Source organism: Panthera onca, chromosome C1, assembly GCF_046562875.1.
Source record: "Panthera onca isolate mPanOnc1 chromosome C1, mPanOnc1 haplotype 2, whole genome shotgun sequence".
Classification (NCBI taxonomy): Eukaryota; Metazoa; Chordata; class Mammalia; order Carnivora; family Felidae; genus Panthera; species Panthera onca.
Window position 1 is genome coordinate 52,524,572 of NC_138346.1, and position 26,631 is coordinate 52,551,202.

The 26,631-nt window shown below is 36.4% G+C and overlaps 1 protein-coding gene across 1 annotated transcript in view; it reads right to left on the reverse strand.

Annotated features, from left to right (window-relative positions):
* The window catches only part of ITGA4 (integrin subunit alpha 4), a 92,860-nt gene that overhangs the window by 27,802 nt on the left and 38,427 nt on the right, over positions 1 to 26,631 (reverse strand). The window contains exons 14-16 of the mRNA XM_060622074.3: positions 26,269 to 26,423; positions 23,608 to 23,762; positions 2,496 to 2,645 (exon numbers count right to left, since the gene is read on the reverse strand). Coding sequence (XP_060478057.3) covers positions 2,496 to 2,645; positions 23,608 to 23,762; positions 26,269 to 26,423 — 460 coding nt within the window. The remainder of the gene's footprint in view (positions 1 to 2,495; positions 2,646 to 23,607; positions 23,763 to 26,268; positions 26,424 to 26,631) is intronic.

Sequence of the window (26,631 nt, forward strand, 5' to 3'; positions counted from 1 at the left end):
ATTTTTTATGTTAGTTTAATAAGGAGGTATACTTCTATGCTTTTTTTTTTTTTTTAGAAAGAAATTGCCATCTGTGGTACACGAGAAAAGTGAAATAAAATTGATGAACACCTCATTTTGTCCCTTTTGGAGTTTTATTTGAGAATTAGTCACAGTTCCAATGACAAGTAACTGCAGGACTAAAAGGTACCAAGTTCTTCCAACACGTTAACATAAAGCCTAGATGTGTTAAATTGAAAGATTATTGTTTCTTCTACAATTGCTATAAAAAAATGAGTTTAAGCAGACTGAGGTAGTACCCTAGGTAGGTATTTAAAGCCTGTGCTGCCAGGGTGTCCTTCGCCGAATTCCTCTCAATTTGCTGGTGCTACTGTGCGACCCCACTTACGACTAAGAAGCATGGCATGCACTTTTCACAGGTGATGGGAGGTGAGCCTCCATTTAGTGAAAACAGCAAAATGTAGAAAGTTAGAAATTTTACTGGAGGACACCTGGAGCTAAATTAAATGATAGTCTATCCTAAGGGTTCCAGAACTTATTTAACTCGGAACATTTTAATAGGACCCAGAGATACTAAGAGGTACGTGGGAAGACCTGAGGTCTAAGATAGAGGAAAAAGTGGAGAGAGGTAAAAAGGAAGCTAAGAGGAACAGGTAAAAAGGGAAAGATGCTGAGAGAAATCCACAAAGTCAGAGAAGGAGCTAGGTTCATTAAATGGGAAATGACTAGCATGTTGTCAGATAGGGTGTCAGACCACAGACTACTTCAACCTGGGGAAGCAGAAGGGAAGTGTAAATCTCTCTCTAAATGATGAGGTAAATGTGATATTTTTCCTGCCACTTTTACTTGTAAAGCAGGTTGTTCTAAAAATCAAAATGCAGGTTATTCTAATTTCTCTTTAACATTTATTTACTTTTGAGAGAGTGAGACAGAGCATGAGTAGAGTAGGGGCAGAGAGAGGCAGGGACACAGAATCTAAAGCTCTGAGCTGTCAGCACAGAGCAGGATGCGGGGCTCGAACCCACGGACCGCAAGACTATGACCTGAGCCGAAGTTGGATGCTTAACCAACTGAGCCACCCAGGCACCCCCGAAAATGCAGATTATTCTAACATAACTATAAATTGCTAAGGTTTTGGCTTGTGTACTTACAATATTGAATTTTTCATTATTAAACATATTTAAAAATAGTTGATATTGACAAATGAAGTTCAAAAGAAGAGTGAAAACACTGATTTCCACAATTATATTCATAAGAGTATCAAGAAAACTTGCTCTTAAGTTATGTTCATTTGATCTAGTATTCTAGAGAGCAATGATTGTAATCTTAAATATCTTCAGGTGACTTAAGGGCAATTACTCTAAACAGGATATGAACTAGCCCTTTAAATGTCAAAACATAAGAGACTCTTAAAAATTGAGAACTGAGGGTTGATGGAGGGGTGGGAGAGAGGGGAAAGTGGGTGATGGGCATTGGGGAGGGCACCTGTTGGGATGAGCACACTGGGTGTTGTATGGAAACCAATTTGGCAATAAATTTCATATTTAAAAAAATAATAAATGTCACTTCTGCCTTTTACATTGTGTGCCATTAGCAAATGCTTTAAAACATGCCTCCAAACATCCTGTTGATGACACTGTTGGACAGTAAAGGTCCGAACAACCGGACTCCTGGGAGTAAACAATCTGCCAGTGAAATGGAGCTATTAGGGGATACACTAGAAAAAGCAGCCCACTGGTTAGAATGCAGGATCCATCTCAAAACGCAATGGGTCCTGGGATGTGGCTAAAAACCCTATAGTTGAATATGAAAAAGAAATTCCGTATGTATGTAAATGAGGAAAAGCCAGCAAAGGAACTTGACTAACAAGATATGAGTGTATCTGTGTGTAGGGTGACTGAGAGGAAGACAAAACAAGAGAGAAGGGGACAGAAAATGAAACAGAGGATAAAGCTCATGAGTGTGACTCACTGTCATTGGGAGTGCTGCCTAGCAATATACTTTCCTCATGGGCCAGGTATCAAGGAGGGAAAATTAACATCTCATGTATATGGGAAGCCATTTCTTGAACTAAATGCATATGGAAACACACTCAGAGCTCAATATCCTAAAGGGAATATAAAAAGTAAAGAAAAGTGGAAAATAAGGCAGAGCATAAATCTCTTTGTATATTAAGAAAATTGATTTAAAAAATTTTAAACAAACTGAGGGTTGGTGGGGGGTAGGAGGGAGGGGAGGGTGGGTGACGGGTATTGAAGAGGGCACCTTTTGGGATGACCACGGGGTGTTGTATGGAAACCAATTTGACAATAAATTTCATATATTGAAAAAAAAAAGGAAAAAAATGAGTAAAATGTTTAATGAGATATTAAAAAAATTAAAAAAAATAAATTTTAAAGAATTCAGAAAGAGAATTCATTTCCCCAGAGTTATGCAACATTTCAAAAACTGAGTTATATGCACATAATGTTTGGAACAAAGGAAAATATTCTTACCGTTTTTTCAATTCTGTCTTTTTCTTTCTTTTGCTGAAGAATTGGTTGAAGTGGGGGGAATTCCTCTGTACTTCGTTTACTGATGACGTGATGCCCAAGGTGGTAAGCAGCTTCAATCTGAATTGGGGTGAGGATGTCCCGCACATCTTTCTAAGGGAATATAAAACCATCAGTTAGAGATCAGAATAAGCATGTGAATCAAAAAACATAAAGCTCCTCTTTTCCTGCATTAAGGCCAAACATAGGAAAGGTAAACAAACTATTTACCCTTTCATCTAAATTGTTAAAATACATTGAATGTGGGTTTTTTTCCACATTCCATAAGCATTTATGTTTATTGGAAAAAACACAAAAAGTGTAAAAATAGAAAAAAACCTATCCATCCTGTAATAGTTATGTAGTTTTACATTTGGACATACTTTTGTGATATTTTCTTGGCATACTTGTCTTCACCTGACATTATATCATAAGCTTTTTCCATTACAAATTCTTTGTAAATCATTTCAAAGAACTAATCAACATTTTAGTCTATTTAACATTTCTGTGTAGCAGACCTGTAGAAATAAGAGATCTCTTACAATTTATTCAAGTTTTCTTTTTATATCTCTGAGTAACGTTTTAATTCAATGTGATTCATTTGATTTTACATTTATTATTAAATATATCATTTTCTTTGCTATTCTTTGTGGAGCTTTTCCAATTATATTTCTAAATAGATTATAAATGGTATGTAGGAAAGTTATTTCCTGTATTTTCAGTTAGGCATCCAACTTCAGCTCAGGTCACGGTCTCACAGTTTGTGAGTTTGAGTCCCGTGTTGAGCTGTCAGCACAGAGCCTAGAGCCTGCTTCAGATTCTGTGTCACCCTCTCTCTCTTCCCTTCTTCCACTCATGCTCTATCTCTCTAAGATAAATAAACATTAAAAAGTTTTTAAATTTTTTTATATGATTATTCACTAGCCTCCTCATTAAAAAAGAATATACTACAGAGGGAGTAGTCAGGATGGCATTGTAGTAGAGGGACCCTGGGCTAGTCTTGTCCCTTGAACACAGCTAGAGCAATATCAAATCATTTTGAACACCTAGGAAATCGATCTAGGGATTAAGAGAACAATCTTCATAATTTGAGGTATGAGGTGCAGAGACGTGAGGTGGGGGAAAGAAAAGCTATAGTGCTATGTAGGGTAGGGAACCCTTTCTGCACAGGGGAGAGAGAGAGAGAGCGAGAGAGAGAGCGCGCGAGCGCGCAGGAGCAAGAGAGTGTGAGCATCCCATTTGGTTTAGGCAAAAAAAAGCATTCCCCTAAAACCAATGACTGGGGAATTGGGAGGAATGGACTATCACAAGTTTTTGCCAACATTAGAGCTCAAATTCTGAGGTTCTGGAAGTTCGTGCCATTCACCGGAGTTGATCTAGGAGGGTGTAGGTGCTCCTGGGGAGAAGGAGGGTAGAGGCCCCTGAGAGTGGACAGAGTGGTATGGGGATCCCCTGGGTCACTCTGGGAGACAACATTCTGCTTCCTGGAGTGCATTTGGAAGGATATATTTCCTAAGGACAAAAGACCTGGGTGGCACCTTTGAGTAGCCATTCAACAGCAGGGGATAGAAGCATGTGCAGAAGGTAGATAACTGGTTGCAGCTTTTCTCTGTGCTTCACCATAAACTCCAGGCACCTGCACAGCCCTGCAGCTGCTTTTCTGGGACAGAAAGTCACCAGGCACAGCACTGCAAGGCTCTACTCCAGAGAAGAGGAGTGTAATCCTTTAAGATTTAGAGTTTTGCAATAGCCAAATTATGGAAAGAGCCTAAATGTCCATCAACTGATGAATGGATAAAGAAGATGTGATTTATATATACAATGGAATACTACTTAGCAATGAGAAAGAATGAAATCTGGCCATTTGCAGCAACGAGGATGGAACTGGAGGGTATTAAGCTAAGTGAACTAAGTCAGCCAGAGAAAGACAGATACCATATGTTTTCATTCATATGTGGATCTTGAGAAACTTAACAGAAGACTATGGGGGAGGGGAAGGGAAAAAAAGTTACTAAACAGAGAGGGAGGGAAGCAAACCACAAGAGACTCTTAAATACAGAGAACAAACTGAGGGTTGATGGGGGGTGGAGGAGTGGGGAAAGTGGGTGATGGGCATTGAGGAGGGAACTTGTTGGGATGAGCACTGGGTGTTGTATGGAAGCCAATTTGACAAATTATACTAAAAAAAAAAAAAAAAAAACCACAGGAGGGGAGATTGTGTGCGTGTCTGTAAGGGTTTCCTGAACAGTGGCTGGTGAGAGCTCCCAGACCTGGGGACTAGAAAGCAGAGTAACACCATCTTCCCCCCTGCCTACCAGCGGGGTTGGACTTCAGTGAGCAACACAGTGCCCCCAGTGGAGGGTGGAGTCACTTATACCAAACCCCACCCCCACCCTGCAGGAGCATCTTTACTAGGTCAGCTCTGTGAGCCAGCACAGCTGGCCTCTCCCCCAGAGGATCAACGTAGACACGCCAACCAAGTCTACTGATCACAGAGTACTCTAAAGTATCAGTTTCAGTTCTGGTGGAAATAGGAGCAGGTGCTTCTTTTTTTTTTTTTTTTTTTTTTCTTTTTCTTGTCTTTTTCCTCTCTTTTTCTTTGGAATCAGGCTTATAGTTTTTTGTTTTCTTTTTTATTCCTTTTCCTTTTCTCTTTTTCTGGATGAGGTTTTTTGTTGTTGTTGTTGTTTTTAAATCAGGCTTATTTTAACAAACAAATCAAAGCACACCTAGTTAAAGATCCAAACACTCCCTAGTGAAAGCAAGGAGGAACTCAGCAGAGGACTGATCTGGGAGAAAGCAGCAGAAGCATTTCACACCAGAAGCATTTCCTGAAGCACCATGCTCTAGACAGAGTATAACCCCTTCTTAATATAGCATTACACTTAGGAGCAGAAAACATAACAAGCTTTCATTAACACAAAAGACAGAAAACTAGATAAAATGACAAGACAGGGAATTCTCCCCCAAAGAAAGATCAAGAAGAAACACAGCCAGGGATTTGCTCAAAAAAGGTAAGTAATATATCTAAGTAAGAATTTAGAATAACAGTCATAACAATACTAGCTAGGCTTGAAAAAAGCATATAAAATACCAGAGAAACACTTGCTGCAGACAAAGAGACCTAAAAACTAGTCAGGCTGAAATAACAAATGCTATAACTGAAATGCAAAACTGACTGGATGTGATTAAAGGATGGAGAAAGCAGAGGACTGAATAGGTGATATAGAAGATAAAATTATGGAAAATAATGAAGCTGAAAAGGAGAGGGAAAGAAAACTGTAAGATCATGAATACAGACTTAGGGAAATCAGTGATTCTACAAAGTGCAATAACATATGTATCATAGGAGTCCCAGAAAAAAAAAAAAAAAAAAAGGGCAGGAAAAAGGGATAGAAGGTTTATTTGAACACATTATAGCTGATAACCTCCCTAATCTGGAGAAGGAAATAGGCATTCAAGTCCAAGGGACACAGAGGATTCCACTCAAAATCAACAAAAACAGGTTAACACCATGACATATCACAGTGAAACCTGAAAAATATAAGGAAAATTCTGAAAGCAGTTAGGGACAAAAGGTCCTTAACCTTCAAGGGTAGACACATAAAGTTAGCAGAAGACCTGTCCACAGAAAGTTGGCAGACCAGGAAGGAGTGGCATAATATATTCATCATGCGAAACAGGAAACATATGCATCCAAGAATACTTTATTCAGCAAGGCAGTCATTCAGAATAGAAGGAGAGATAAAAGGTTTCCAAGACAAGCAAAAACTAAACCAGTTCTTCAAGAATTATTAAAGGGGACCCTTTAAGTAGGAAAGAGAAACCAAAAGCAAAAAAGACTAGAAAGGAACAGAGACAATCTAAATGTACAGCAACTTTATAGGTAATACAGCAGCACTAAATTCATATCTATCATATCTATCGATAATTGCTCTGAATGTAAATAGACTAAATGTTCTAGTCAAAAGATACAGGGTATCAGAATGGGTTGTTAAAAAAAAGACCCTTTGATATGCTGCTTACAAGAGACTCATTTTAGACCCAAAGACACGTCCAAAATGAAAGGGAAGGGGTGGAGAACCAGTTATCATGCCAATGGACATCAAAGAAAGCTGGAGTAGCCATACTTATATCAGACAAATTAGACTTTATTTATTTTTTAAAAGTTTATTTATTTTTGAGACAGAGAGAGAGTGTGTGTGCAAGTGGGGGAAGGGCAGAGAGAGAGGGAGACAGAGAACCGGAAGCAGGCTCAGCAGTGTCTGCCCAGAGCCCAACATGGGGCTAGAACTCACAAACCACGAGATCATGACTTAAGCTAAAGTTGGATGCTTAACTGACTGAGCCACCCAGGTGCCCCCAGACAAACTAGATTTTAAACCAAAGATGATAGTAAGAGATCAAGGATACTATATCATAATAAAGGGGTCTATCCAACAAGAAGAGCTAATAATTGTAAATATTTATGCCCCCAACTTGATAGAAGCCAAATATATAAATTGATTAATAACAAACTTAAACTCATTGATAACAATACAGTAATAGTAGGGGACTTTAACACCATACCTACAGCAATGGACAGGTCATCTAAGCAGAAGATAAACAAGGAAACAATGGCTTTGAATGACACATTGAACCAGATGGACTTAACAGATATATTCAGAGCATTTCATCCTAACACAACAGAATACACATTCTTTTCAAGTGCACAAGGAACTTTTTCCAGAATAGATCACATACTGGGTCACAAATCAGGCCTCAACCACTACAAAAAGATCGAGATCATACCATGCATATTTTCAGACCACAACACTCTGAAACTTGAAGTCAACCACAAGAAAAAAATTTAAAGCCCTCAAATACATGGAGGTTAAAGAACATCCTGTTAAAGAATGAGTGGATTGGTTAACCAGGAAATTAAAGAAGAAATGGAAAAATACATTGAAGCCAATGAAAATGAAAATATAACAGTCCAAAAGTGTAAAGGCAGTCCTAAGAGGGAAGTATATAGCAATTCAGGCCTTCCTCAAGAAGGAAGAAAAATCTCAAATATACAACCTAACCTTACACCTAAAAAAGCTGGAAAAAGAACAGCAAATAAAGCCCAAAACCAGCAAAAGAAGGGAAATAACAAAGATTAGAGCAGAAACAAGTTATATAGAAAAAAACAAAAACAAAAAACAGATCAACTAAACCAGGAACTGGTTTTTGAAAGAATTAACAAAATTGATAAATCTAGCCAGACTTACCAAAAAGAAAAGAGAAAGGACCCAAACCGATAAAATCATGAATGAAAGAAGAGAGACCACCACCAAAACCATAGAAATACAATTATAAGAGAATATTATGAGCAATGATATGCCAATAAATTGGGCAACCTGGAACAAATGAATAAATATCTAGAAACATATAAACTACCAAAACTGAAATAGGAAGAACTAGAAAATTTGAAGATACCCATTACAAATAAGGAAATTGAATCAGTAATAAAAAAAAAAATCTCTCAATAAGCAAGAATACAGGGCCAGATGGCTTCCCAGGGGAATTCTACCAAACATCTAAAAAAGAATACCTATTCTTTTGGAACTGTTCCAGCAAAAAGAAATGGAAGGAAAACTTATAAACTCATTCTATGAGGCCAACATTACCTTGGTTCCAAAACCAGACAAATATCCCACTAAAATGGAAAGTTGCAGACCAATATCCCTGATGAACAATGGTGCAAAAATTCTAAGACACTAGCAAATTGAATCCTCAGTACATTAAAAGAATTATTCACCACGATCAAGTGGGATTTATTCCTCAGAATCTGCAAATCAATGTGATATACCACATTAAGAAAAGGAGAAGAACCATATGGTTCAATAGATGCAGAAAAAGCATTAGATAAAATATAGTATCCTTTCTTGATAAAAACCCTCAAAAAAGTAGTAATAGAAGGAACATACCTCAACATCATAAAGGCCATATATGAAAGACCCACAGCTAATATCATCCTCTAAGGTCAAGAACATAACAGTAACATCCACCCTCACCACTGTTGTTCAACACAGTACTGGAAGTCCTAGCCTCAGCAATCAGACAACAAAAAGAAATAAAAGGCAAGGAAGAAATCAAACTTTCAATATTTGTAGACGACATGATACTCTTTGAGGAAAACCCAAAGACTCCACCAAAAAATTGCTAGAATGGGCACATGAATTCAGCAAAGTCACAGGATATAAAAATCAACAAATCCATTACATTTCTATACACCAATAATGAAACAGCAGAAAGAATTATGAAGGAATCAGTCCCATTTACAACTGCACCAAAAACCATTAAGATACCTAGGAATAAACCTAACCAAAGAGGTTAAAAAAATGTGTATCCTGAAAACTATAGAACACTTATGAATAAAATTGAAGACAACACAAAAAAAAAAAATGGAAAAAACACTCCATGCTCATGGATTGGAAGAACAAATATTGTTAAAATTTCTATACTACCCAAAGAAACCTACATATTCAATGCAATCCCTATCAAAATAGCACCAGCATGCTTCACAGAGCTAGAGCAAACAATTTTAAAATTTGTATGGAATTAGAAAAGATCCTGAAAAGCCAAAGTAACATTGAAAAAGAAAAATCAAATCTGGAAGCATCACAATTATGGACTTCAAGCTGTATTACAAAGCTGTCATCATCAAGACAGTATGGTACTTGCACAAAAACAGACACAGATTAATGGAACAGAACAGAGGACCCAGAAATGGACCCCAAACGATATGGTCAACTAATTGTTGACAGAGCAGGAAAGAATATCTAATGGGAAAAAGACAGTCTCTTCAGCAAATGGTGTTTGGAAAACTGGACAGCAACATGCAGAAGAATGAACCTGGACCACTTTCTTACACCATACACAAAAATAAACTCAAAATGGATGAAAACCCTACATGTGAGACGGGAAACCATCAAAACCCTAGAAGAGAACACAGGCAGCAACCCCTGTGACCTTGGCTGCAGCAACTTCGTACGAGACAAGTCTCTGGAGGCAAGGGAAACAAAAGCAAACATGAACTATTGGGACCTCATCAAGATAAAAAGCTCTTGGCAAAGGAAACAATCAACAAAACTAAAAGGCAACCAATGGAATGGGAGAAGATAGTTGCCAATGACATATAGGATAAAGGGTTAATATCTAAAATCTGTGATGAACTTACCAAACTCAACACCCCAAAGATAATACAGTTAAGAAATGGCCAGAAGACATGAGAAGACTTCTCCAAAGAAGACATACAAATGACAAATAGACACATGAAAAGATATTCAACATTACTTATCATCAGGGAAAAACAAAAACCACAATGAGATAACACCTCACACCTGTCAGAATAACTAAAATGAACAACCCAGGAAACAGCAGATGTTGGTCAGGATGCAGAGAAAGGGGAACCCTCTTGCACTGTTGGTGGGAATGCAAGCTGGAACGGCCACTGTGGATAACAGTGTGGAGGTTCCTCAGAAAGTTAAAGATAAAACTATCCTATGACCCAGAAATTGCACTACTAGGTATTTACCCAAAGGATACAAAAAAGAAGGTACTACATACTATCAAATTTGTTTAACATACATATATGTACCAATAGTAAAATAAGTGACAGGAAAATAACTTCGAAATCATTTAGCATTCAATTAAAGGATAACTTTGATAGTAAAACTGTTCTAGAATCTCAGGTCTATAAAAAAATATGGGAGTCCAGTAATATATAAAACATGGTATCACTTAAAAAGCCCTTAATCTGAGCCCTCTTTAGACCGAAATGAGATCTTCAAAGTGCACTTGACAAAAACAGACTCCTTTCTTTGTCTCCTCTAAGTAGGTAGGCAAATAAAATTTTACTGATAAAGTAATCCAGGAGGATTTTAACAGAATTCAGGAGACAATTTAATTAAATTGCATGAAATGAGATATGTTGATGAGAAACCTATAAAACAAGTATCTTAAGCACAACAAAAATTAAACAGAGACATTATATCTCAGGATTTGAGAACGCAGTTAACAATCAGTAGATAAAGTCTATCTACATGGAACTAGACCGTTTTTACTTTTCTTGATATTAGAATTGTTACTATACTCAGGAGATATTTGAAGAATTAGTTTCTTTATATCACAGTTTGACTCTACTTTTCATATACTCGTTTCAATCTCTAGGTTCTTCTCCTTTTAAAACAGAAATTCAACAAAGTTCCTTTTAAACATTAAATAGACTCAAGTGTTTGCATCAGGGCTAGATATATTACCTTAACCCATAATTGAGGTTTCTATTTATTCAGTTCCTGAGTAGATCCATGGCATTGTTATTTACAGAACTCCTAGTCCATAACGTTAGTGGAACAAGGTTTTAGTACCTATAAACATTTTAAGATTAGAATATGGCTTAAGCATTACTGCCTGAAAGCAAATGAAGAACAGGTAATTTGTAAGGCTCAATTAGTAATCCCGAATGGGTAGGAAAAAATGCCTGTAATACAGATGATGGCTGTGCTACTTACATCTGTAGTAACTTTGGATACAGTCAATGAAGTAAATTAATCAAGAGGATTTATCACTTAAAAGACTATTCTATGTCCTTATGTAAATAAAAAAGATAATTTTTTTACATTATTTATAACTATCAATATATGTATACCATGCTTAAAAACAAGAGGCCTGGAGGTACAGTAACTGGGCTTCCAATCTCAGGTGCAACCCTATCTGTATCTGTGTGACCTTGAGCAAATTACTTCATCTGTCTATGGCTCAATTAACCTCATCGAAAATGGGGATAATGATGATTCTCATGATGCCTATACCTATTGTTATGAGAATCCAGTGGCATGATGTTTGTAAAATACTTACTGAGAACAATGCCTGGCATTTCAGATATCAACAGATGTTAGAGACTGATTATGTAGATGTCGCTTCAAAATATAGCTATATAAACCAATCAAGATATTACTGAATTTCAGCTTCTTATAATAGGATATTCAGGTGAACATTTGGAAGGAATTTAATGAAAAAGAAAATCTGACTATTGCCAATCAATGAACATTAAGTAGAAAATGAGTTACATACCAAGTATTAGACTTGTATTAATTAAGTGGTATCTGGATGATTTGGGGCATGAAACAGAGTACCTGAGGTCTCTCATTACTTTTCCATTCTTATACATGGAGAGGATTTTATTAAATTACTTGAAAAGTGATCATCTCAACATGAAACTTTGACCATATAGGAATGCTGCAAATCAGGGCCCAAATCCCAAGTTATCAACTTGTGAAAACCGAACAGCTTGAAGCCCTGAGTATTACAATAGCAAACTTGATTAAATTATTCCCTAGGTGTAGGAGCTAGACAGCCACTGATTGTCCCTCCACATGTCCACTGTTTTAATTCTTCTCAACAAGCTTGCTTTGACCAAATCACATGTTACCTAATTCATACTAATTTTCCACAAGGTCTTCTCTACATCTGGTGTATATTACTTTCATTATCCTAATTAGCTATTAATTATGCTTTTCTCACAATATATAAAATGTACGTGCACTCTTGCAAGAACTGTGTTTGACAGATATTCACACTTATTTAACTTTAACAGCTCCACCTAAAGACAAGAATAGCAAAAATGTCTTGAAGTGACTAATTATATATTTGGGAGGGAAAAAGTAGATTTGCTTAAATTTTTTCATTTGGGTGGTCATGTGCTATCTATATTAAAAATAATGAAGATTCCATGCCACATTTTTATGGACATTACATAAAATAGGGCAACCCATAAGCATGCAAATTACCACATGTCTGAAATTATACAAAGTCTGCCTTCTTGTTTAACTTTTATAGAAATTTGTATTTATGGCCACTAAGCAGTAAGTCCATGTCTTCCTATTGTGTGTATGCAGTGGAAAAACCTAAAGGGTGGAGCCAGAAATATTTATAAGGTTTACTGAATGAAAAATGATACTGCATTATAAACATTTCAGTGTATCTATTCGTGGGTCTGCCAAATACAAGGAAGGCTCTGGGGACACAAAACTGAAAGTCAATACCTATGTCAGCATCTATATAATCCATAAATCCACATACAATGTAGGGTATGAGCATTCCAGTGTAAGTACACACAAGTACAGAAGAAGGAGGGGCACCTAATCTACACTTAAAGGAGGACTGGAGGGCCGCCTGGGTGGCTCAGTTGGTTAAGCATCGAACTTCGGCTCAGGTCATGATCTCACAGTTTGTGAGTTCAAGCCCCGCATCGGGCTCTGTGCTGACAGCTCAGAGCCTGGACCCCGCTTCAATTCTGTGTGTGTCTCTCTCTCTCTGCCCCTCCCCACTCATGCTCTGTCTCTCTGTCTTAAAAATAAGTAAAACATTAAAAAAAAAAAAAAAAAAAAAAGAGGACTGGAAAGTCTTAGAATAATTTTAAGCAAGGAATATGATCAGATTTGTGGGTTTTTTTTTTAATGTTTATTTATTTACTTTGAGAGAGAGAGAGAGCAAGCAGGGGAGAAGCAGAGAGAGAGAGGGAGAGAGAGAATCTCAAGCAGGCTCCATGCTGTAAGCACAGAGCCTGACGCAGGGCTCAATCTCATGAACCATGAGATCATGACCTAAGCCTAAATCAAGAATCAGTTACTTCACGAACTGAGCCACCAGGTGTCCTCGGATTTATGTTTTTGTACAAATGGTACAAATGTGGGAAGTGGATCAGGGAGGGGGAAGGTAAGACTGAGGCATAGATTGGAACCTAAGCCAGCACCACCATCTGTAATTATAACCACTCTAGCTAGTATAAGCTTGCTTTGGGAAGTGGAGAACTGTCAAACAGCTGGCACTACCAACATCCTGAGAAAAGACAGCAGCCCCCAAACAGGTGCTCTAATCATAACACCAATAGAACATTCTCAGATTTTCCCTTATAGAATTCTTTAAATAGCACAGAGAAACATCACTCATCAATTTTAAGAATATTCATGGATTTCTACCTTATGTAAGGAATTGTATTAACTCTAAGGGAATGCAAACATACAAAAAGTAATATTCTGTCTTCAAACACCTTCCAGTCTAACAAAGAATTAACATATCCTGGAATCATTAATCCCCTTCCTGACTACCGTAATGTCAGTATAATTATATAGTCTGTTTGTACTTGAACAAATATATGCCTATATGGATCAGTCCATAGTTCGCTGTGGTTGATATATAACGGCTTTGGAGGAAATGACACCTCACTGAATTATGTACTAGTACAGTTTAACAATATAAATGAATACATAAAATACAAATAAAATATAATTACAAACCAAATATACCTTAATTTCCTTGAAGTTATTATTGAAAAAGATGGGTTTTAGAAGTTGCCTAAAGACTCACATAACAAAATAAAACTGTTTTAGTTCATAAATCCAAAATCCAGAAAGTTCAGGAATCAAGGGAAAGAACAAACTAATCTACTATACATGTAGGCAGGTTGATTTCATAATTATATAACATTGCTAAGGCCACTGGGTCTCTCAGATTATAAACAGTGGCAGGCATTCCTGATCAGATGCCTAAGCTACATATTTTTAGCTTTATTGGAAATGTTGCAAGCAGGGAGAGAATCTTGTTACTTCATTTGTCATCCCACGTATTTACCACCCCTCTTCTCTTCTTAAACATCAGTGAATAATTTGATGCAGAGATTCCATCAAGATCAACCAATAAATACCATCTATAAAAGCCTTAAGCAAAGTCTCACTTCACCATGGCTGCTCCGACATTTCTAAAAACTGCTGCCAATTGTTAATTGAGTTTCCCTAAATCAAAGCAGCCTCAAAATTATCCCTTGTTCTAAGGTCTTGTTTTCAGAAATCATTAAGATCTAATAAAGTTATGTATATGAATATGGCAAAGGCAAAGATTCATCGTCATATATTTACATGGACAAGGAACATTATCATAGAGGGAGAGTGACTCTAATAGAAGAGAATTTCAACAGATAACACACTAAGATGTAAAAAATGAAGCATTTCCACTAGAAGAAAATTATAAAAGGGAACAATTTCACAGGCAAATGTGATCACACAATAAAGGTAGCAGATTAATCACTTATGTAATCAAAGAACTCCCAACAAACAAAAAGTCCAGGACCAGCTTAACAGATGAATTTTACCCAACGCTTAAAAAAGAGTTAATACCCATTCTTCTTTTAACCAATATGGAGGTTAAAACACAAAAGTTGTAAGATTTCATCCACAAAAATCAGTCAAAGAATACACAAAATAAAAGGATGCAAAATATAACATCATATACATACAATGTGGAGGAGAAAGTAACAATTTAGTGCCTTTAGAATGGGATCAAACTTAAGTGACCATCAACTGGATACAAATTGCTGTATACTTTGGATGTTATATATGATCCTCATGGTAACTGAAAAATCAAAAGCCTGTAATAGATACACAAAAATAAAGAGAAAGAAATCCATGCATAACACTAAAGAAAGCCATAAAACCACAAGGGAAGAGAACAAGAGAAGAAACAGAGAAGAACTACAAAGCAATCATAAAACAAGCAATGAAGTGGCAATAAATACATGCCTACCAATAATTAAAAGTAAATGGACTAATGCTTCAATCAAAAGACACAGGGTGATTGAGCAGATTCAAAAAATAAGATCATCTATATACTGTCTATCAGAGACTCACCTCAGACCTAAAGATACTACGTGCAGACTGAAAATGAAGGGATAAAAAAACATACATACATGGAAGTGGGGAAAAAAAGCTACAGTAGCAATACTTTTATTAGACAAGATACTTAATACTGTAGCAAAAGACAAAGAAGGGCACTACATAAGGGGTACAATCCAACAAGAGGGTGTAACAATTTATCTATGCACTCAACATGGAAGCACATAAATACATAAAGGAATTATTAACATACATAAAGGGAGGAATTGACAGGAATGCAGTAATATTAGGGGACTTTAACACCCTGTTTACATCACTGGATAGATCATCCAAACAGAAAATCAGGAAATAGTGGCTATGAATGTTACATTAGATCAGATAGACCTAACAGATATATACATTCTATCTAAAAACAGCAGAATACACATTCTTTCCAAGTGCACATGGAACATTCTCCAGGAGTGACCATATGTTAGTCCACAAAACAAGTCTCCATAAATTTAAGAAGACTAAAATCATATCATGCATCTTTTCTGACCACAAGGGTATAAAACTAGAAATCAATTACAAGAAAACAACTGGAAAAAACACACATGTGGAGGCTAAGCAGCATGCTATTAAACAACGGGAAAATCAAGAGATCAAATAGGAAATAAAAAAATACATGGAAACAAATGAAAATAAAAACATAACTGTCCAAAATCTTTGGGATGCAGCAAAAGAAACAGTTCTAAAAGGGAAGTTTTATAGCAACACAGACCCACCTCAAGAAACAAGAGAAAACTGAAGCAAACAACTCAACCTTACATCTAAAGGAGCAAGAAAAATAAGAACAAAACCCAACACCAGTAGAAGTAAGGAAATAATAAAGATTAGAGCAGAAATAAGTGAAATAGAGACAACACACACACACACACACACACACACACACACACACACACACACAGAGAGAGAGAGAGAGAGAGAGAGAGAGAGAGAGAGAGAGAGAGAAGATAAAGGAAACCAAGAACTGGTTGTCTGAAAAAATCAACAAAATTGATAAATCTTCAGACCAGACTCATCAAGAAAAAAACAAGAGATAAAACCAAAGTAAATAAAATCAGAAATGAAAAAGGAGAAAAAACTAACATCACAAAAATACAAAAGATTACAAAAGAATGTTATGAAAAAATTATATGCCAACAAACTGGACAGCTAGAAGAAATGGCTAAGTTTCTAGAAATGTGTAATCTTTCAGACTGAATCAGAAGGAAATGGAAAATTTGAACAGACCAATTACTTCCAATAAAATTGAAAGAGTAATCAAAGAACTCCCAACAAACAAAAAGTCCGGGACCAGCTTAACAGGTGAATTCTACCCAATGCTTAAAGAAGAGTTAATGCCAATTCTTCTCAAACTCTTCCCAAAATTAGAAGAGGAAGGAAAACTTCCAAAATCATTCTATGAGGCCAGCATTACCCTGATACCAAGACCAAAGACACTACAAAAAAAGAAACTTATAGGCCAATTTCTCTGATTGACATAAATGTAAAAATCTTCAACAAAATATTAGTAAACCAAATTCAATAATACATTAAAAAATCATTCAACACAATCAAGTGGGATTTATTCCAGGGATACAGGGGGGTGGGGAGGACTCAATATTCACAAATCAATGTGATACATCAACAAGAGAAAGGATAAAAACCATATGATCATCTCAATAAATGCAGGGAAAGCATCTGACAAAGTACAATATTCATTCATGATAGAAACTCTCTACAAAGTAGATTTAAATGAAACCTACCTCAACATTACAAGGCCATATATAAAAAACCCACAGCTAACATCATACCCAATGGTTAAAAACTGAAAAGTTTTCCTCCAAGATCAGGAACAAGACAAGGATGCTTACTCTCACCACCTTCACTTATTAACACAGTATGGGAAGTCCCACCCCAGGAATCAGCTAAGAAAAAAAATTAAAAGGCATCCACACTGGTAAGGAAAAATTAAAACTTTGCAGATGACATGGTACTATATATGGAAAACTCTGAAGACTACAAAAAACTACTAGACCTAATAAATATTTTCAGTCTGGTAACAAAATACAAAATTAATACAGAGAAATCAGTTGCATTTCTATATATTAATAATGAAGTAGAAGAGCAATTAAGAAAACAGTCCCATTTACAATTGCACAAAAGGAGTAAAATACCTAGGAATACACCATGCAGGTGAATGACCTGGCCTCTGAAAGTGATAAAACATTGATGAGAGAAATTGGAGAGGACACAAATGGAAAGATACTCCATGCTTATGGACTGAAAGAAACTGTATTGTCAAAATGTTCATAAATAAATCTGTTGCACTTTTGTACACCAATAATGAAGCAGCAGAAAGAGATATCAAGGAATCAATCCCATTTACAATTGCACCAAAAAGCATAAGATACCTAGGAATAAACCTAACCAAAGAGGTAAAAATCTGTACTCTGAAAACTATAGAACGCTTATGAAAGAAACTGAAGACAACACAAAGAAATGGAAAAAAATCCATGATCATGGATTGAAAGAACAAATATTGTTAAAATGTCTATACTACCCCAAAGCAATCTACACATTCAGTGCAATCCCTATCAAAATAACACCAGAATTCTTCAGAGCTAAAACAAACAATTCTAAAATTTGATGAAACTAGAAAAGACTTCCAAATAGCCAAAGTAGTGTTGAAAAAGAAATACCAAAGCTGGAGGCATCACAATTCCAGACTTCACACTGTATTACAAAGCTTCATCATCAAGACAGTATGGTATTGGCACAAAAACAGACACAAAAATCAATGGAACAGAAGAGAGAACACAGAAATGGACCCACAACTATATGGTCAGCTAATTGTCAACAGAGCAGGGAAGAATATCCAATGGGAAAAAGACAGTCTCTTCAGCAAATGGTCTTGGGAAAACTGGACAGCAACATGAAGAATGAACCTGGACCACTTTCTTACACCACACACAAAAATAAACTCAAAATGGAGGAAAACCCTAAATGTGGGACAGGAAACCATCAAAATGCTAAAAGAACATGGTCAGCAACCCCTATGACCTTGGCTGCAGCAACTTCTTAGGAGACAAGTCTCTGGAAGAAAGGGAAACAAAAGCAAACATGAACTATTGGGACTTCATCAAGATAAAAAGCTTTTGCACAGCAAAGGAGACAATCAACAAAATTAAAAGGCAACTGATGGAATGGGAGAAGATAGTTGCCAATGACATATAGGATAAAGAGTCAGTATCCAAAATCTGTAAATAACTTACCAACTCAACACCTAAAAAACAAATAATCCATTAAAAAATGGGCAGAAGACATGAATAGACAGTTTTCCAAAGAATACATCCAGAAGGCAAACAGACACATGAAAAGATGCTCAACATTACTCATCAGCAGGGAAATACAGACCAAATACCACGATGAGATGCCACTTCACACCTGTCAGAATGGCTAACATTAACAACTCAGGCAACAACAGTTGGCAAGGATGCAGAGAAAGGGGAACCCTTTTGTGACATTGGTGGGAATACCAACTGGTGCAGCCACCCTGAAAAACAGTATGGAGGTTCCTCAAAAAGTTAACAATAGAACTACCTACAACCCAGCAATTGCACTATTAGGAATTTATCCAAAGGATACAAAAATTCTCATTTGAAGGGGCACATGCACCCCAATTTTTACAGCAGTGCTATCAACATTAGCCAAACTATGGAAAGAGACCAAATGTCCATCGACTGACTAATGAATGGATAAAAAAGATGTGCACACACACACACCCAATGGAATATTAACTGGCCATCAGGAAGGAAGGAAGGAAGGAAGGAAGGAAGGAAGGAAGGAAGAAAGAAAGATTGCCTTTGCAGCAACATGAATGGAACTAGAGTGTGTTATGCTAAGCGAAGTGAAATAAGTCAGAGAAAGACAAGTATCAAATAATTTCACTCATGTGGAATTTTAGAAACAAAACAGATGAACATAGGGGAAGGGAAGGAAAAATAAAAGAAGATTAAAACAAGGAGTCAAACCATAAAAGACTCTTAAATACAGAGAACAAACTGAGGTTTGCTGGAGAGAAGGTGGGGGGGATAGGATAAATGGGTGATGAGCATTAAGGAGGGCACTTGTGATGAGCACTGGGTGTTATATGTATGTGATAAGTCACTAAATTTTACTCCTGAAACCAATAAAAAAAATGTTCATACTACTCAGAGCAATCTAGATTCAATACAATCCCTATAAAAATGCCAAAAGCATTTTTTCACAGAACTAGAATAAACCTAAAATTTGTATGGGACCACAATAGACCCCAAACAGCCAAAGTAATCTTGAGAAAGAACAAACTAGGAGGTATCACAATTCCAGATTTCAAGTTATATTACAAAGCTATAGTAATCAAAACAGTATGGTACTAGCATAAAAACAGACACATAGATCAATGGAACAGAGTAGAGCACCCAGAAATAAACCCACAAGAATATACAATAGGGAAAAGATAGTCTCTTCAACAAATAGTACTGAGAAAACTGAACAGCTACATGCCAAAAAAATGAAACTGGACCACTTTCTCACATCATGCACAAAAATAAACTCAAAATGAATTAAACATTTAAATGAAAGACTTGAAACCATAAAACTAGAAGAAAATATGGGTAGTAATGTGTTTGAAACTAGCTGTAGCTACATTTTTCTAGACCTGTCTCCTGAGACAAGAGAAATAAAAGCAAAAATAAACTACTGGGACTACACCAAAATAAAAAGCTTTTGCACAGCAAAAGAAACAATTAAACAAAAAAAACCTACTGAGAGAAGCTATTTGCAAATGATATATCCAATAAGGGGTTAATATACAGACTACATAAGGAACTTAAGCAATTCAACACCAAAAATTTTAAAAATCTAATTAAATAACAGGCAGAGGAACTGGATAGACATTTTTCCCAAGAAGACATACAAATGGCCAACAGACACATGAAAAGATGTTCAACATCACTCATCCCCAGGGAAATACAAATCAAAACCACAATGAGATGTCACCTCAAGCCTGTCACAATGGTTAAAATCAAAAATACAAGAAAAACAAGAGTTGGTGAGGATGTGGAGAAAAAAGGAACCCTTGGGACTTCTGGTGGGAATGCAAACTAATGCAGCCTATTAGAAAACAGTATTGAGGTCCCTCAAAAAATTAAAAATAGAATTACTATATGATCCAGGTATCCCATTACTGGATACCTACCAAAAGATAATGAAAATACTAATATGTGTGTACGTGTACACACACACACACACACACACACACACACACACACACACACAGGAATATTAGCCATAAAAATGAATGCATTCTTGCCATTTGCAACAACACGGATGGACCTAGAGGGTAGGATGTTCAATAAAGTAAGTCAGAGGAAGACCAATACCATATGATTTCACTAATTTGTGGAATTTAAGAAACAAAAAAAAGAAAAAAACAGACTCTTAAGTATAGAGAACAGCGGGAGAGAGGTTGGGGACATGGGTGAACCAGATAAATAGGATTAAGTGTACCCTTATCCTGATGGGCACTGAGTAACATATGGAACCGTTGAATCACTTCATTGTACAGCTGCAACTAGTGAAACACTGCATGTTAACTACCCTGGAGAAAAAAATTTTAAAAACTTGTGATCATCTCTAATGCACAGAATGATTGAATCATTATATAAAACATTTAAAACTAATCTAACACTGTGTAAATTATACTTAATAAAATAAAATGCACCCTTCATTTTTTCTCCAGCACTCCACAGTTTCCTGTACTCTTTCCTTTTTAAATTTTTAAATGTTTATTTATTTTTGAGAGAGAAAAAGAGAGAAAGAGAGAGAGAGACAGAGAGAGACAGACAGGTGGAGGGAGGGAAGGACAGAGGGGCAGAGAGGGAGACACAGAATTCGAAGCAGGATCCAGGCTCCGAGCTGTCAGGACAGAGCCTGATGTGGTACTTAAACCTACAAGCTGTGAGATTGTGACCTGAGCCGAAGTCGGACGCTTAACTGACCAAGCCACCCAGGCGCCCCTGCCCTTTTCTTTTTTGATCATGTTTATCTTGTAAAATAGTCTAAAATTTACATTTTTACCATGTTGTTTACCTCACTCCACTAGACTATAAACACGGTGAGGGCAGTAATCTCTTTATATTTCATTCATTGATATATACAAGTGTCTCAAACAGAATGTTGGTACTCAAATACCTACTCAATTTAATTAAGTGGAGCTTATCTGGTATGACCAATGCCAAGGACCATAGGAGGAAAGTGTGCCCAACTGGCAGACAGAGAGTCCTGTGAGAAGTGGAGGCTGTGGGCCAGGCCACATAATTAACAAGTGTACCTCACTTCATTTTAAGTGACGTTGAAGTAGAATATGACCATTAATATTCCTGATACTGGACAAGTTTTATGGAACAAAGGGACAGACAATCCAAGCGTCCTGACCACTGCTCTTCTTTTTTTACTATCATTAAGAAGGCAGAATAATATCAGTTTCTGGGGTGCCTGGGTCACTCAATCAGTTAATTGTCTGACTCTTGATTTCAGGTCAAGTCATGATTCTAGGGTCATGAAATCGAGCTCCACAACAGGCTCTGTGTTGACGGTGTGGAGCCTGCTTGGAATTCTCTCTCTCCCTCTCTTTGTGCCCCTCTCCAACTCTCTCTCTCTCTCTCTCTCACCCTCTCAAAATAAATATACATCTTCTAAAAATTAAAAAAAAAAAAAAAAAAAAAAGAGTATCAGGTTCTTTTGGACTCTAGAAGCACTGTACTATTAGCATTGTGAAATACCTCCAGTTACCAGGCTGGTGGGAATGGACAATGCACTCATTATCTTCCCATATCTTCCTGAATAACAACTAGACCTGTTTTAATTTTAATAATGGTTTCTATCACTTTTTAAAAAGTCCCTACTGTGTACCAATCCCAGAGGTAAATGCTTTTGTTTGACATTGACAATATGGCCGAAAGTCAATCACTGTTAAACTGCTACCATCAACACCAGGGTAACATTACAAATGTGCGTCAAGAAACCTCTGCTAAATTGTCATTTCTACTACAAATGTATCCCAACGAAAATACACAATTTTTGATGAACTCTTACTCGTTGGAACAATGCCAAGAAACACAGGAGTAACTAAGTAAGTCAGATCAGTTTCCTGTCATACAAATTCAACACAATGTTTCTTTGCGAATGTCTAATGTCAGCCCTTTTACTGCCTTGAAAATGGTCTCAATGATAGGTGAGTCAATTTTGGAGACTAAGTACAATCTCAACTATATAGTATTAAAAAAATCCCTCTTTCATCCCTAACATATAAATGATGGTTACATTAGTATCATTCTATGTTTTTGGTTCTCAACCATCTCATAGCTTTATTCTAGTACAATAAAAAGTGTTAAGGGAAATGAGGAAATAGCATAGGGATTATTGCTCTTAGCATTTAATAGTGTTAGAACCTTGATGCTTGTTTGCATTTGCTTGGAATAAGTATCCAAGGGAAAATTAAGTTCTAAGCGGAGGCTACTATTTGCAATCCCAGAAGGGGCTCCTGGGAATAGTTTGGCTTCTTTGTGGCCGTAGATTTTCTGATGAAGTACACCATTCCCTAATGAAAACGACCTGGCACTGCTCCATAGGATAAAATTTGACCAACGCAAGGAACATGATGATCAGTTTGGGAATGAGTATTTTAATAAAAGAAACATGAAACTGGCTGTGCTTTGGCAGGACATACCCCCAAATATCTTGAGAGTCATTGTCCTGGCCCACAGATGATCCCTACCACGCTGCAACTGTGCGAGTTCCCACTGACATCACTAACAATGCTGGCATGGGGACAAAGACCTGATCCAAACGCAGTCACGATGGCTTCTGCTTCATTAGAGTCACACGAAAAACAAACCAACTTCCCTGCCCCCACCCTACCCTTCCCTACCACACTGCTGTAAAGTAAAACCTACCTGGAAACAGATCTCAGGCTCAGCAGAGCTACTCAATATGTACATTTCTAGGGAAGCATATAAAACAGGGATAGGAAAATAGCAATTGTAGAAAGGAAAAAGCAAATCTTTAAAAAGAATGACACAGTAAAAATGTGATAAATGTGAAATAAAGAAGATGCAAAATGCGGACTCTGCATTAGCCACATCACAGGATTGCCGAACATCTTAACTCTGTAACAATAGGCCAGCTAGTTCAGGAGGGGATCACATCTGCTTTTCAACCACATTTTATAAAAAGATACCAATGCAGTAAGATTTTCACTGTAGTGGTAATACTGAAGTTTACACATTCATTAATAAAAAACTAGTCTACATTACCCGCATAAATGCTTGATGTGTTCTGCAGTTAGCTACTTTGCTTGACACTTTTATGCTGCTTGTAATCACATCAGATGTTCCATTAGAAGAAAAGTAAAATCTTGATGGAGATTCTATCTTCCGGTTCACATCCAGACTCATGTTATAGAACAAAACTGCAAAAATGTAGAGAGAATTGCAGTTAATGCAAATAAGTACCTAAAAGCATTTATTATTTTTGAAATGAAAATAGTCAAAATGATATCCAGTATTTTCTTATTTCAGTGGCTTTTCAAAACTAACCTGAAATCTGGAAGACGACACATATTGAAAACACAAGTTGAAAAAATTGTTATATCAATCAACTTTTCTCTAGGTTTCTAGTTTTAACTGTTACCATCTTCAGGTATTTACTTAATCTTCCTATATATGTTTCAAAACTACAATACTAAAATTGTAACTACTCATAAAAGTTCTAAGTTTCATATTTCTTTGGAATCCTTTTGTTCTTAGAATGTCCAACTAAAGAGCCACAGACAGAATACTGCACTCACGTATCACGTATCACTAATTTTATACACGGTGGGGTTCACTGTTGTTTCTGACTTGAGAGGTTATTAATTTTTATTATTTTTCAAAATGAAAAGTGAACAAATTGTTCAAAAGTCAAACCTATATAAACAGTTCACCCAAAGACATCTCCTTTTCCAGCCCTAGACCCTGATTAGTCTTCTCCATGTTTTTATTGGTTTCCGGTTTGACCTTCCAGTGTTGGTTTGTGCCAAATATAGACATCTTCTGAATAAATATTCTGGAAGTTTAGTAATATTTACTTCAAATACCACATAGTAGATAATCATCTGCTGAAGAATATCCTCAATAATCAAAAATATAAGGAAAATTAATAAGCATCCAAAAAAATTCCAAGACAGATATTACAAAGAAAGAGCGATTTTTTTTTAATCTAAAAGAATTCTTTGCAAAACAAGCTACATTAACAGTCTGCTGAGATATCGCTCATTATATAGGAGCAATGAATTCATAAGTGATATTTTAAAGAATTTATATAATTCCTGAAGTTTTCATTTACATCTTGGGAGTAACTTATTCTTTCGGAGCGATTTTATCTACTTTTTTCAAGGAAACATAAGGATAAAACCTGTATTACTCCTACAAGTTTCAAATAAATCTTTTAACCTGACTTTTATTTATAAAATAAACAATGAAGTCCCAATCAATTGGCTTCAAAATTACAATAGCGGAGATTCAGTGCCTCCGAGATGAAAGAGTAATTGAAATAGCCATCCACAATTCATCACCAGGAGTTCAGGCAAAAAGTAAAGGAAAAAAGGGTGAATAAAAATCCATTCACAGTAAGTGGCAAAACATCGGTTTTTATGAAAAATGCTTACCATGTGAATTATTTCTCCCAAGGACTCATTCTATGCAACTCTAAAGCTTGCTTTTGTAACAGCGCTGTGATTATTTACGAGTGTCATACATTTGTTTTCAAACATTTTTAAAAAATTCTGGTCACAATGGAATCGGTAGTACAACAAAACGGATTTTACATAAAGGGAGATAGTCGTATCAATTCAACGTCTGTCTTTCAGCTAATCCATCAATTTGTCTGTGTTACTGGGGTCATGCCCTGAAAATGCCACTTCTTGTAACCAGGTTAAAGTTTTGCCCACTTTCCTACTACTGTATGCCTAGCCAGGACTTTTGCAGTGCACTATGAAAAGTGAGTCTGTTCTAAAGTAGATACACTAAGCTCATTCTATACCTCTCATTACAGGCTGATTCAGAAGGAGATTTCTATTACATATCCATAGTTTGATTCAGTGTATTTGCTGCCCTTTGTGATGTTTAGATGATGAGAGTCTGCAGGGCCATGAATACAATCAACTCTGGGTAGGTCCTGGGTGGCTCATGAAGTTTATCTAATTTTAATGTCCAGATAATAAACCCAAGTATGCCACTCTCCTACCATTGGCTAGTTTCATTAGTAGTTATTCTAATACTAGCTTAAGTGTAACATAATTAGGAACATAACCTGCTAGAAAAAATTTAATGTGCATAAAGTCACATATATGTGATTTGAGATTAACCACAATTTTGCATGAGCCCTATCAATACTCTCTTCTCCAGAGCGGGCAACTGAGAGCTACCTATATAAAGGGAATGGACATGGCTCTCAGAAGCTGACAGTCATAGGAAATCCTCAAGAGATGTGTGTTACTTATGAAAATTGAAATCAACGTCTACGTTTGAGATAAGCTTCTTCACGCACTCAAAAGACAAAATATAAAGAGAACAATCTCCCTCTCAGGACTTCCAATTTAAGCCAGCTCCAGCTGTGAAAGGAGCCCAGTTAAACAAAGAAGAAGCTGTGGTAATGTTCTTTCTATTCTAAAGATATTTCATATATTAAGCTCAGTTTAGCTCACCCCAATACAGCAAGGTGATACTCCTGATTTACTTCTTGTCATAATTTTCAGAAAACTATATACAGCCTCTTACTGTTGCCCACTCATTGGTTAGAGTAACTTGAGAATCCAAAAGATGAGGCAGAAAGGAGTATTCACCTCTAAGGTGAAACAATGTCAGGGCTCAGAAGACGACCATGAGATTAATGAGTGAAGTACACATTCAGGGTAAATTCTGTAAGGCCATCCTTACCAATATAACCTGGAACCTCTTTGCCCTTGTATGAGAAACAGAGTGTTAGATCCATGCACACAGAAGGCAATCCATTTTCAATACAGTCAAAATTTGTTCTATTTACTGACTCAGGATGTTTTAAAGAAGCTTCAACAATCACTACGGGTCTTGTCCTAAGAAGGAAATAAAATTAGCAATATTACTTTTCCTTTAGAAAAAATTGGATTTGTTTTTTCAGTTTCCATTGACCAAGTAACTTCATGAAACTGCCTTATTAGTAGTAAGTGCATATATACTCAATTACATTTCTGTGAATGAATCAAGAGAAATTTTCATTTGAGTTTCTAAAAATACTGGCTTTGCCTGAGGATTTAATTATAA